The sequence below is a fragment of the Staurois parvus genome, unplaced genomic scaffold (genome assembly GCF_062004578.1).
Source record: "Staurois parvus isolate SC_StPar_1 unplaced genomic scaffold, SC_StPar_1.0 ptg002367l, whole genome shotgun sequence".
NCBI classification, from domain to species: domain Eukaryota; kingdom Metazoa; phylum Chordata; class Amphibia; order Anura; family Ranidae; genus Staurois; species Staurois parvus.
This window is the reverse complement of record NW_028320163.1, coordinates 12,185-27,470: the sequence shown is the minus strand read 5'-3', so window position 1 is coordinate 27,470 and position 15,286 is coordinate 12,185. Positions and strand designations below refer to the sequence as shown.

Genomic DNA, 15,286 nt, shown 5'->3' with positions numbered 1-15,286 from the left:
GAACATTTGTTTAGCTCATTATATGAAAGTAAGGTTAATAATATAACTTAGATTTCAAATTAGTTGATGCAAAAATGAATATACCCCACAGCAAAAACTACTCCATCTAGTATTTTGTATGACCTCCATGATTTGTAAGGACAGCCCCAAGTCTTCTCGGCATGGAATGAACAAGTTGGTGATATATTGCAACACTGATCTTTTTCCTTCTTCAAGAACGATCTCTTTTAGAACTTGGATGCTGGATGGAGAGTGATGCTCAACTTGTCTCTTCAGAATTCCCCATAGGTGATTGATTGGATTCAGATCAGGAGACATACTTGGCCACATATTCACTTTCACCCTGTTCTTCTTCAGAAATGCAGCAGTGGCCTTAGATGTGTGTTTTGGATCATTGTCAAGTTGGAAAAGTGCACAACAACCAAGGGCACGGATCTGATGGTAGCATCTTCTCTTTCAATATAGAGCCATACATCTGTGAATTCATGATACCATCAATGAAATGCACATCCCCGACACCAGCAGCACTCATGTAGACCCACAGAAGGATACTGCCATCACCATGCTTCACTGTAGGCACCATGCATTTTTCTTTGTTTGTACAGTTTTGAAGCCATCAGTTCCAAAAACATTTATCTTGGTCATATCACTCCAGAGTACAGAGTCCCAATAGTCTTGTTTTTCAGCATGGGCCCTGGAAAATTCTAGGTGGGCTTTTTTGTGCATGGGCTTTAGGAGAGGCTTCCTTCGTGGGCGACACCCATGCACGCCAATCCTCTGCACTGTACGCCATATTGTGTCATGGGAAATGATCACCCCAGTTTGGCTTTCTATTTCTTTAGCTGACTGCAGTGAACTTGCATGGCGATTTTCCTCAACCCTTCTCATCAGAAGACGCTCCTGTCGAGATATTAACTTCCATGGATGGCCTGGACATCTCTGTAAGATGGTTGCAGTTCCATCTTTGTTAAATTTTTGTAGTACATTTGCTACAGTATTCTGACTGATAAGTAAAGCTGATTTTCTTGTAGCCTTTACCTTTCTTGTGTAAAGAAATTATTTTCTCTCTCTTCCATGTGGTGCCATTGCAGACAGCATGAAATAAGGGGTTTTCTTGTTTAACACCTGTTTATTGAATAATTAGACTCACCTGTAGTTGAATTTTTGTTAATTAGGATTTTGTTGTCTAAAATTTAGCTTTGCTCCTAAGACTTTTATTAGGGGGTATTTGTTTTTGCAACATGGTCTTTAATGAATTTGTTAGGAAAAATACTTTTTTGTGTGTGCAAATGAACAAATCTTGTTTGCAAGCAATGGCCCGAATTTGTGGGATTATTTTGTAGTATAGTGTCCTATAGAAAATATTGATTCTGAAAGCAAAGTAAAGGTTTTCTGACAAATCTGCTGGGGTGTTCTCATTTATGCTGAGCACTGTATATATAAATGTATCTATATTTGTAGTACATTTTCGTTAAAATAGACTTTCCTGCTAAGTCATAAGCCATGAAGCCTGGAGGCCCTTCTGCCCTTTATGTACCACTTGTAAAAATTAATCCAACTTTCTCTGCGCTTCAAATGCTTACTTTCTGGAGGACACCTGTCATGCGAGAGCCATGGAGGCTGCCATTGCTGACTGCTCCTTCTGCTGGTTGTAGAGTTGCCACCTCATCCCTTTAAAACCGAACACATATTACCTACACAGGTACTATGGCTAATTAAGGTGGTAATTTAACTTAGTGCCTTATTTGCATTAAATTAGCCACAGAACCTGTGTAATTCATATGTGTTCAGTTTTAAAGGGATGAGGTGGCAACACTAGCTGGTTGCCTCCCCCTTACAGAGCAGACACCAGCCATTATTTTCCTGTGCAGGCTTATCGGCTGGCCATACACAGATCAGCAGGGACCAGACAAGTTTTGATTCACATATGGGCAGGATGGTTGTACAAAAGTCTGTTTACCAACTAATTTCTGTACAACTCTCCTGTTGGAAAATTTCCATTCAATCAGTGCTGCTGGCTATAGCTGGCAGTGCTGATCAGTATATTCTGAGGGCTGGGAAGTAAGTCTCTCTGTTGTCAGAACACAAAGACACAGTGGAAGGATTCCCCCATCCACATTGATTGTGTGGATGAGGGAACTGAGTCATTAATGTTTTCATTAAAAAAAAAATAGAATAATCTATGGGCTGCCTTAGTGTGTAGAAGCCCCTAGTGTCCAGAACCCAGAACAAATATGCAGGTAAGGAATTTGTACTTTTTTTTTTTTACAGTGGTTTTTTTTTACCTTTTTTTTTTTGCATGAGTACAGCATGCACATATAATAAACATCCAGCACTGCACACTTGTCCACTTAATACAGGACAAGTAAAGTGTAAGCCAAACATACACAATATATTCATATATCATCCAATGCCAATTTGTCATGGAGGCCCAGTTACTATAGAGAATTCAATTAGTCCTTCGCTTTCACTTACATACATTAAGATATTAATCAGGCAGTATTGTAGATTGCGATTTCCAGCAAGAATTCTTACATTTCTCAGACTTTCCTGATCTGTATACTTGTTCCACAAAGGACTGAGAATTGGGGGTCAGGATAATAGTCAATCAACTGGTATCTTCAAAAGGAGGTAAGCAATGACAGCTTCTTTATTAGTCTCATGACTGGTTTACAATAGCTGGTCAAGCTTGTAGTAGGTATATTAGACTTAATCTAGGTTCACATGTGTGCGATGCGGGACACCATATGTAATTCACACAGGGATCACAGCGCATTCCTGTGCAAATCACATGCAATGTATGTACGATGCGATTTGAGCCATACATTTTGTATGGCTCAAATCACATCCCATCTGCACCAAAAAGGTGCAGGACCTTTTTTTTCCACACCTGATTTGCATCACATGGGTGTGAACACCCATGCAATGTGAATTCTGGCGATCGCACTGCATTTTGTGATCTGTTTCAGGGTGTTGTTAATTTAACATTGACATCCACACTAGATTGCATGGACACCAAGCGATTGCAATACAGTGTGGGAAACTAACAGGATTTGCTGCAGTTCCCACACCGCATTAGTGTGAACCAGGTCTTAAAGTGGTTCTAAAGCTTTGTTTTTATTTTATTAACCTGCTCTGTGCTATGGCTTTGCACAGAGCAACCCTGATCCTCCTCTTAGCTCCACCCCATTGCTGAGTGCCGCCAGATCAATCTTGTGTGTGCTCACTCCTGAGACCTGTATTCCGTAAGACACACAGGGTGGGGCTGGGCCCCACCACCCATCACTGCCCAATGGCTCCTCCTAAGACGCAATGTCTTTTTTTTAAAGGGAAGCAGTGTAAGCACCTGAATGTGACCTGGTATCTGTCTCTTTAAGTTTTTACACAGCAGGGCTGGAGTTTGTAGTTTGAAAAAGTACATGAGCTACAAGCTTCAAACATATTTTGCCCCTGTAGGCTTTGGTAGGAGCAAAAATGCACAAAGACGCACATAACGCATGCTTTTTTTCCCCTTGTAACTAATTTTCTATTAACTAAAAATTATTTAAAAAAAAAAAAAGCTCAAGCCTCAGATGTCCACAAAAACACATGAAAGTGTGAATGCAGCCATATCGCTGGTGGTTGTAGTTCAGTCTTTGCTCAGGATAAGCAAAGAAGAGCAAATCAGCATGTCACACCTTCCTAATAGACAATCATGGTTCTATGTCTAGGGGTTCTCATTCGCTATTGACATTTGCAAGGACACAGTTAATGGCTCCTATTTGATTTGCTCTGCTGAATCACAGCCCCTTTATATTTTCTACTGTTATGTCTAATGAGCTTGGGACTGTCCAGCAGTATAGGAGCTAGAACAGAAATTTCAATGCTATACATAAATGGAGGTTAAAGTATATCTAAAAACATTTCTTTTTTCATTTTAGATAGAGTATGAAAAGGTTAAAATGCGTCCGCACCCAAGCAGCCGCAATGTCGGGGGATAAAAATGCAGTAAGAAACCCGCAAGTGGTTATAACCCCTAATTGCTCTATCCAGATCTAAAAAACGGTTGCCATTATGTGACTGAAACTGATGAGATCAACACTAATTACACTGGTGAGGCTTACAGGTAAAGAAATATCTATGTATCTGCTATCTCTCTTAGCTTTACCATACATGCTACAATCTGACTGTACAATCAACCTTGGAGCTTCCAAAACTATGCAATATGAGAACCTACCTAAACAGTTGTTTTGGGTCCAATCAGGAAGGCCCTTGCACTACATTCTTGTTAGTATATTATTATTATACAGGATTTATATACCACCAACAGTTTGCTCAGCACTTTACAATATAACGGGAGACAATACAGTTCAATACAAGAGGGATAGGAGGGCCCTGCTCCTTGGAGCTTACAATCTAGGATTGGTAGATATAGCGGAAATTTTGCAATCAGATTGTAACATGCGTGGTGAGCTTAAAGCATACCCTATACAATCCAACTGTACAAACTTTAGATTTACCAGCAACTATGTAATGTAGGGAGCTGGCTGATTGTATAAGATTGGCTTTTTTATATTGATCCTCTTATTACAAAATTTTGGTATTCAAAGGTATTTTAGTAAATTCAAAGGAGGTTGTACAATTATACCCCGGTCACACTGGGTGCAACTTGGCATGCGATCTGCATGCCATACGACTTGAAAATCGAATGGCAAGTCACGCTTTATTGTCTGCAATTACAGCAGTCATATTAGTTCGGTTCTTACTTGGTTGGAGCTGCACCAATTTCTAAATACTTTTGGTGCTATTTGCACAGACATCTGTGTCAGATGTCTTGCAAATTCGCACCTCAAATCGGCATGTCATCTGACTTTGAAATCATGTGACTTCACTGTAAGTCGCATGATTTCAGAGTCGGGATCAGTGTGACTGGGGTGTAGGACTGTAGTGTTAATAGCTATGCTAGGGTTCGTGCAGGAACCGATAAGATTCATAGTAATTCTACTGGTGAGGCTCAATACAGAAGCTTTCTTTTCTTTCTTTCTTTCTTTCCACAAAAAAGTGTTGAAACAAAAGTCCAAATCTGGCACATTCTCAAAATTGTAAGAAATAACTGCATTCCAAGTTTGTGATGCTCCTGTAATCAATTAACAGCTGCTGACAATATAGAAATCACATCAGCAACCGGTTAAAATGGTGAAAAAAGGACGCAACCTTTCTGTTGTGTGTCTCTGTGTACCACATGGAGCATGGAGAAAAGAAAGAGCAGCAAAGAATTGTCTGAAGATTTGAGAACAAAAATTGTGGAAAAGCATGGACAATCTCAAGGTTCACAGCCGGTTCCCTACTGTGCATGCGCAAAGCTTTGAGAAAATTACAGCTTTTTGGTAAAGCCCATCATTCTACTGTTTTCTGAAAAAGCAATGAGGCCTTTAAAGAAAAGAGTACAGTCCCTACAGTCAAATATGGTGGAGGTTCACTGATGTTTTGGGGTTGTATTGCTGCTTCAGGCACTCGATGTCTTGACCGTGTACATGGCATTATGAAATCTAAAAACTACTGAAGAATTCTGGGGAGCAATGTAGGGCCCAGTGTCAGAAAGTTGGGTCTCCATCAGAGGTCATGGGTCTTACAGCAAGACAATGACCCAAAATACATGTCAAAAAGCACCCAGAAATGGTTCATGACAAAGCGCAGGAGAGTACTGAACTGGCCAGTTATGAGTCCAGATCTCAATCCCATAGAGCACCTGTGAAGAGATCTCAAAAAAGCGGTTGGGAAAAGGAACCCATCCAATCTGAGAGATCTGGAGCAGTTGGCGAAAGAAGAGTGGTCCAAAAATCCAGTAGAGAAATGTAAGAAACTCATTGATGGTTACAGGAAGCAACTGATTTCAATTATTTTTTCCAAGGGATGTGCTACCAAATATTAAATTGAGGGTACCAATAATTTTGTCCTGTCCATTTTGGGGGGTTTTGTGTGGAATGTGTCAGATTTGGCTTTTTGTTTCTCCACTTTTTTGTGTCATACCAATACAAACAAAAGAAATAAACATGAGAATGCCTAAACATTTGTAATTGCAACAATTTTCTGAGCGAAGTGTTGCATTATTTGACAGAAATTCAGGGGTGCCAATATTTTTGGCCATGACTGTATATTGATCTATATATATATTTGTGATTTTATAAAGTCTAAAGATTGGTATTCTTTATCTTAAACATTTGCAGCTCCTCTAATAGTTTCTGTGTGCCCAGCTTTACAAGTGTTGCCATAAATCAGTCTACTTAAACAAATAACTGCCATATAACACTGACTTAAGAGCTGCAGCAGTCATTAAACAGTGTTTACTAACACAAATAAAGGAGGAAGAATGGACCATAATAAACACATTACTGGCCAAGCAATAATGATTCCTAACTTTTGCTTTATTCATGAGCATCGCTTTTGCTCTAGGTTTAACTGTTTCACTGTTTGAAGGTCTCATGACCACAGATGGAGAAAGCTTAAAAATATGAGGAGTATAGAATTCTGGGCATTTTCAAAACGTCCAGTTTCAGGAAATATGTTGCATGCGCATGCGTGGGTAAATGCCAATGCAAAGAAGCTTCAGCACTTACAAGACTATGACCATGTACAGCAGGCTTTATGCAACACCTGCAGCTACCAAGGCATGGGAAAATGTCTAGAAATTGTACGTCCAGCGTACTTTTAGCTTCATTGTTCATGTGCATGAAGCCTAAGCCTCGGTTCACACTATGAACTGCATGTGAATCACACAGGAACTGCACTGCATGCCTGTGCTATTCCCAAGCGATTCAGTGCAGTGCGATGTGAGCCAATTAATTTTGAATGGGCTCAAATCACACCAAAGATGTGCATGCACATTTTTGCAGCCACACCGCAACCGGATCACATGGTTATTTTGTGCTATGCTATCCGGTACAGGAAAACACCGTGCGTTTCTGACCTGTTTGGGGTGTTGTTAACTTTTTACTGACACCCGCAGCAGATTGCAAGGGCAGCGAGATTGGAATGCAGTTCGGGAAATGTGCATGGATCGCTGCGGTTCCCGAACTGCATTATTGTGAACCTAGGCTAAGGGACTCTGACCATTGGCAGAGCATTTCAAGGTCTTACCTATTTTCCTCCAGTCATGAAAAATGATTTACCATATATAATCACATGACTGCAGCAATGCTTTCTGATGTGTCACTGGCCTAGGAAGTCAGACTAAAGCAACTGTATGACAGCATGTCCCAACAGGTCTCGGCTCAGAAGTCTCTCGCTGGCAAACACCTGAGGGCTCGGTAGAGAACTCCCCAAGCTGTCACTACCAGTGTGCGGCTGAAATCTTAATACAAGGCAATTATACTTGAGGATTGGACTGAACTGGTACTGGAAAATTGGCTACAATGCCAGGGTAGATATGCATGACTGTGATACCTTATTCATGTCTGGTAATTCTATCAGTTAATAAACAAGAATTTGTTTCTTTGATTTGTGAGCAGTCAGGTCCTAACATTTTTCCCACCATATAGAACATGGGTTAGTCGGGTGTAAGTGTTATATAATTACATGTTTTTAAATAGCGCCAGCAATTTGCATATTCAACATTCCCATCAGTCCCTGCCCTCAAGGAGCTTACAATCTAAGGTCCCTATCTCACATGCATATACACACATACTTGGGTCAATTTAGAAAGGAACAAATAGCCTACCAGTATGTCTTTTGATTGGGGGGGGGGATAGAAATCAGAGTACCTGGAGGAAATGCATGCAGGCAATGGGAGTACATGCAAATTCAATGTCCTGTTAGGGATTTGAACTGAAGACCTTAGTGCTGCAAGGTATAAGTGCTAACCACTAGTTGAATACTATACCATAGCTATATCACTAGAATACTATCTAAGTCAGTAGCAGGATATTTCTGATTCGAGAACAATGGAGTTTTGCATTAACATTACTTGTACCCCAAATTTATCTTACAATTACTTGCACCCCATACTCTGTCAGATGGTCTATGAAAAAGCTACAATACATACCACAGTATCAGGGGCGGACTGACAACTCATGGGGCCCCCGGGCAATAGGGGACCATGGGGCCCCTGTGTCCTTGCCCAAACTAAAAAAAGCCTATGAAAAAGGTACCAAGGGGCCTCTCGTGGGGCCCCCTACTGACCCAGGCCCTCGGGCAGTGCCCGAGTTTCCAAATGGTCAGTCCGCCCCTGCACAGTATAACTGTCAACTGACAGATACATTAGATGGACATAAGAACGTCTGAAAAATACTTCCTTTTTTAGAATTATTGGACGTTTTTCTGTTATATACAGTACAAAGAACTGTCCCTGGCGTTATTTATTCCTTGGGTAACAAATGATAATCATAAATATACTAAAGTAGAAACATATTTCATTTGTGTTGATAACTACACAAAGTAGGAGCAGCAGAGCTCAGAGTACAGCTCTTCAGTGGTTATCTAGTAGGTAGACAGTTGTAGCCTAATTAAGACACTGAAATTAGGAGACTTCAAACATTTATTTTCCAGCTCTCGCTGCCATGATTTTGAACAAAACGTTCTAATTAGAACAGTGCAAAAAAGGGTGGTTTGCATTCAGCCACTGGCAACAAAACAGAAAACAGCTCTTAGCAAGTTAGAAGGGGTCTAATTAAAAGCTAATTTCTGGTTGGTGGTTGTGGGTTATTGCATGTTTTATAATTAGCACTAAAATGTATTGAGTCCACTGATCGGACTAACAATTCCAGTGTGACTGATACAGTCTAGTTCTGCTTTTCCTAACCTTGTTATAACGAGGGAACCTTTTAAAATAACTTTTAGGTCTCAGAGAACCCCTGCTAATAACTACTAAATGCTCATAACAGTGGTGGTTAATAAGGAGAACAGTATCTACAAAGATTGCTGGTGTCAGTGGTGATTGCTCCTTGCTCAAGGAACCCCTAGCAACCTTTAGAGGGACTCAAGGGTTCACTGGAACCCTTGTTGGTAAGGGCTGGTGTAGGAATTATAAAAAACTTGTTACAGCAATGTGAACCCATAAGTACAGTTTCAGAACTACAACAAAATGGATCTTGACCTGCTGGCTTCCTTACTAGCAGAACTCAACAGACTCTTGTGACAATGTATGCAGTGACGGAACCAAACAATGGCAAGTATTGAAGATTTGGCAAAATAAGATGAAATTCCAGAGCATAAAATGGGGATCATTTTATGGTCTCCCATAGCCTCAGGCAGAAATTAGAAGATCAATGCCTTCAAACTACTGAAGAGGTATATGTACCAACATGCTGTCTGTTACAGCATGCTTGGACCTTTAGTTCCTCAACAGCTGGAGGCCACATGCTGCTCTTCTGAGCCATCCTCTACAAAGCGTTGACATATTACTTGAGTTCTACAGCTTTTGTTTGGAGTGGCTGAGGATTGTGCTGACCGTTGCAATTTAGTTCTTTTCTTAAGGCATGTGAATAACATTTCACAAAAACAAAACAAACAAAAGAATCTTTTCTCAATGTCCACCTTTCATCATTGGCTGTCCTGAAGAATCAGAGTATAAGTTGTACCACTCACCTGAGATCTCTGACAGGGGCACCCCATTGAGGTTAAAGCCTCTGGCACTGTACACCTGTCTCACCGATTCACAGCTCTTGGCTTTGCTCCCTGTATCTCCTGCTGCCCAGTGTACCAAGAAGACCAGTCCGAGAGGCCACCATGAGTATCCACACATCCTCTCCATGTCCTCTGTGGATCAGCCAAGAAATGTAACTGGAAGAGTTAGGAAGCAGGACCACAGAGGCAAAGGAAGCAAGCATGCACAGCCCAGCTGGCAATGCCAAGAAGCCTTCAGATCTGGTCCTACAGGACTTGGAGGTATGGAGAGCACTGACAGCAGCTAGCAAATGTTGTGGATGGTGAGTGCTGGGCTGTCTGATATAAGGGGCACACAGGGGCCCCAGGATACAAAGAAGACACAATGGGTGAACATCGGTATGTCCAGGATGTGGATGCTCCTACATGGCAGAGTGGGCACAGCTGAAGGCCAGGAAGTGCTGGGACACTGCAATGGAAGGAAGCTGGAGCCAGGCAGGGGGGACACTTGTGATGGAGGGGTGTAGTCCTGGAATTAGCACTGGATTCCAGCAATCACAGCCAATGACCTATTTCTAGGTGCCGCAGATCTGTCAGAGGTGGCTGTGCTCAGTGCAATGACTTGGGCTCCTTTGTGCAATGTATGTCTACATGATTCTCCCTGCCTGGTGCCTGCTCCGGGGGGTCAGTGTGCGGTGTCCTCCTCCATTCTGACTGCTGCTGTCACCTCAGGGGAAGCTGTGGATGATGATGATGGCTGGGCCCCCTGTGCTCTTCTCCAGGACAAGGTGATGCTCCTTCCCCCCCGCCTGTCTGTCTATGTATGATGAGGAGAGGAGGAGGAGGATGCGGCTGTGCGCTGACTGATGCTGCCTGCCTGCCGTCCCCGCACCTCCCGTGTAGAATGAAGCTTCAACTCCAGCCGCACACTGCACATTGACAGCCGGCAGCCAATCAGCGCCCCCGGCACAGCCCCGCTCTAATAGAATACAATTAGCATCCGGATTGGGTGTCAGGGTCAGCCAGGCGAGAGGTGGAGATCTATCTACTGGGTGTGTGAGTGAGAGAGCGAGCATTGATGTGTGCTGGAGAAGGGAGAACTATATCCATCGACGCTGCAAGACACTGACAGCACTGGATCTCCCTCATATATACACTGACAGCACTGGATCTCCCTCATATATACACTGACAGCACTGGATCTCCCTCATATATACACTGACAGCACTGGATCTCCCTCATATATACACTGACAGCACTGGATCTCCCTCATATATACACTGACAGCCTGGATCTACCTCATATATACACTGACAGCCTGGATCTACCTCATATATACACTGACAGCACTGGATCTCCCTCATATATACACTGACAGCCTGGATCTCCCTCATATATACACTGACAGCACTGGATCTCCCTCATATATACACTGACAGCACTGGATCTCCCTCATATATACACTGACAGCCTGGATCTACCTCATATATACACTGACAGCACTGGATGTCCCTCACATATACACTGACAGCCTGGATCTCCCTCATATATACACTGACAGCACCGGATCTCCCTCATATATACACTGACAGAACCGGATCTCCCTCATATATACACTGACAGCACCGGATCTCCCTCATATATACACTGACAGCACCGGATCTACCTCACATATACACTGAAAGCACCGGATGTCCCTCATATATACACTGACAGCACCGGATCTCCCTCACATATACACTGATAGCACCGGATCTCCCTCACATATACACTGACAGCACCGGATCTCCCTCACATATACACTGACAGCACCGGATCTCCCTCACATATACACTGACAGCACCGGATCTCCCTCATATATACACTGACAGCACCGGATCTCCCTCATATATACACTGATAGCACCGGATCTACCTCACATATACACTGAAAGCACCGGATGTCCCTCATATATACACTGACAGCATTGGATCTCCCTCATATATACACTGACAGCACTGGATCTCCCTCATATATACACTGACAGCACTGGATCTACCTCATATATACACTGACAGCACTGGATCTACCTCATATATACACTGACAGCCTGGATCTACCTCATATATACACTGACAGCACTGGATCTACCTCATATATACACTGACAGCCTGGATTTTCCTCATATATACACTGACAGCACTGGATCTCCCTCACATATACACTGACAGCACTGGATCTCCCTCATATATACACTGACAGCACTGGATCTCCCTCATATATACACTGAAAGCACTGGATGTCCCTCATATACACTGCAAGACACTGACAATGCTGGATCTCCCTAATATATACACTGCAAGACACTGACAATGCTAAATCTCTCTCATATATACACTGCAAGACACTGGCAATGCTGGATCTCTCTCATATATACACTGCAAGACAATGACAGCGCTGGATCTCCCTCATATATACACTGCAAGACAGTGACAGCACTGGATCTCCCTCATATATACACTGACAGCCTGGATCTCCCTCATATATACACTGACAGCACTGGATCTCCCTCATATATACACTGCAAGACACTGACAACACTGGATCTCCCTAATATATACACTGCAAGACAATGACAGCTCTGGATCTCCCTCATATATACACTGCAAGACACTGACTGCACTGGATCCTCTTCATATATACACTGCAAGACAGTGACAGCGCTGGATCTCTCTTATATATACACTGCAAGACACTGCACAGGATCCACTTCATATATATACTGACAGTAATGGATCTCCCCTATATATACACTGCAAAACACTGACTGCACTGAATTCACTTCATATATACACTGCAAGACACTGACTGCATTGGATCTTCCTTAAATATACACTGCAGGACACTGACTGTACTGGATCCACTTCATATTTGCACTGACAGTACTGGATCTCCCCTATATATACACTGCAAGACACTGACTGCACTGGATCTCCTTCATATATACACTGCAAGACAGTGACAGCGCTGGATCTCCCTTATATATACACTGCAAGACACTTAACAGTGCTGGATCCACTTCATATATATACACTGCAAGACACAGACAGCACAGGATCTCCCTCATATATATACTGCAAAGCACTGACTGCACTGGATGCACTTCATATATACACTGCAAGACACTGACAGCACTGGATCTCCCTTATATATACACTGCAAGACACTGCACTGGATCCACTTCATATATACATTGACAGTACTGGATCTCCCCTATATATACACTGCAAGACACTGACTGCACTGGATTCCTTTCACATATACACTGCAAGACAGTGACAGCGCTGGATCTCCCTTATATATACACTGCAAGACACTAACAGCGCTGGATCCACTTCATATATATACTGCAAGACACTGACTGCACTGGATCCCCTTCATATATACACTGCAAGACACTGAGAGTACTGGATCTCCCTTATATATACACTGCAAGACACTGACTGCACTGGATCCCTTTCACATATACACTGCAAGACAGTGACAGCGCTGGATCTCTCTTATATATACACTGCAAGACTTTGACAGCACCGGATCCCCTTCATATATACACTGAAAGTCACTGACTGCACTGAATCCACTTCATATATACACTGCAAGACACTGACTGCACTGGATCCCTTTCACATATACACTGCAAGACACTGAGAGTACTGGATTCACTTCATATATACACTGCAAGACATTGACAGCACCGGATCCCCTTCATATATACACTGAAAAGTCACTGACTGCACTGAATCCACTTCATATATACACTGCAAGACACTGACAGCACTGGATCTCCCTTATATATACACTGATAGACACTGACAGCACTGGATCTCCCTCATATATACACTGCAAGGCACTGGATCCACTTCATATATACACTGCAAGACACTGACAGCACTGGATCTCCCCCATACATACAATGCAAGACACTGACTGCACTGAATCCACTTCATATATACACTGCAAGACACTGACTACACTGGATCCACTTCATATACACTGCAAGACACTAACAGCACTGGGTCCCCTTCATACATACACTGCAAGACACTGACAGCACTGGAGCTCCCTCATATATACACTGCAAGACACTGACAGCGCTGCGCTGGATCCTCTTCATAAATACACTGCAAGACACAGCACTGGATCCCCTTCATATATACATTGCAAGACACTGACAGCACTGGAGCTCCCTCATATACACACTGCAAGACACTGAAAGCACTGGATCTCCCTGATATGTACACTGCAAAACACTGACAGCACTGGAGCTCCTTCATTTATACACTGCAAGACACTGACAACACTGAATCTCCCTCATATGTACACTGCAAGACACTGACAGCACTGGATCTCCTTCATATACACTGCAAGACACTGACTGTCCTAGCTGCCCGTCATATATACACTGCAAAACAATTACTGTCCTAGATCCCCTCCACATGCAAGACACAGATTACACTGGATACCCTTCATATAAACTGCAAGACACCGACTGCCCTAGATCTTCTTCATGTATTATGTGCACTGCAAGACACTGACTGCACTGGATCTCCTTCATATACACACTGCAAGACACTGACTGCACTGGATCTCCCTCATACATATGCTGAAAGACACTGACTGCCCTAGATCTCTTTCATTTATACATTGCAAGACACTGACTACACTGAATCTCCCTCGTAAATACACTGCAACACACTGACTTCACTGGATCCCCTTCATATATACATTGCATGACACAGATTACACAGGATCTCCTTCATATATACACTGCAAGACACAGATGCCCCTATATCGTCTTCATAATAATAGTTTAAGAATAAGAACTCTTTATTGACAAATAATAATAATAGTTTATTAACAATAAGAGCTCTTTATTGAATAATAATAGTTTAAGAATAATAACTTTACTGACAAATAATAATAGTTTAAGAATAACAACTCTTTATTGAATAATAATAATAATGGTTTAAGAATAGGAACTCTTTATTGACAAATAATAATAAGTCATTTACAGTGGATGTAATGCCACACTTTTCACATATTTATGTGTAAACATTTTTTAAAACTATATATCATTTTTCTTCCACTTCACAATTCTGTGCCACTTTGTGTTGGTCTATCACATAAAATCCCAATAAAATACATTTATGTTTTTTGGTTGTAACATGACAAAATGTGGAAAAATTCAAGGGGTATGAATACTTTTCAAGGCACTGTACGATCTCCTTCAGGTCTACCAACAAGTATGTAACATAAAGCCTGTCTGACTGGATACAGATTGAGTAGATAGTTTAGGAAGGTCCTCATATTACACAGTTTTGATAAATCTAAAGTGGATTGTACAAAGATTGCTCGGTCAGATTGTAAAGTGTATGGTGACCCTAAAGGCCTTTCTGATTGGACACAGACTGATTGAATAATTTAGGTAGGGCATCATATTATATAGTTTTGGTATATATAAAGATTGTATGGTCAGATTGTAGTGTGTATGGTGATCCCTAGTTATCTTTTGTGAGCAGTATCCTGGACACCTTTAAATACACCATACCATAATACAGAGGTGTGAATATATCCTCATGATAATAAATGTATCTGATGGAAGAGATGCTTTTGTTTCCAGTAGTAGCAAGATTTTCCTGACCATGTTCTTGGTAAGCGAGAATTACTT

At 42.0% G+C, this 15,286-nt stretch overlaps 1 protein-coding gene across 1 annotated transcript in view; it reads right to left on the bottom strand.

The window, feature by feature from the left end:
* Positions 1–10,494, bottom strand: part of LOC149431172 (glypican-1-like) — a 132,409-nt gene extending 121,915 nt beyond the window's left edge. The window contains exon 1 of the mRNA XM_089665830.1: positions 9,562–10,494. Within this exon, the coding sequence (XP_089521956.1) occupies positions 9,562–9,727 (166 nt within the window). The 5' untranslated portion in view covers positions 9,728–10,494. The remainder of the gene's footprint in view (positions 1–9,561) is intronic.
* Between the last annotated feature and the right edge of the window lie 4,792 nt (positions 10,495–15,286).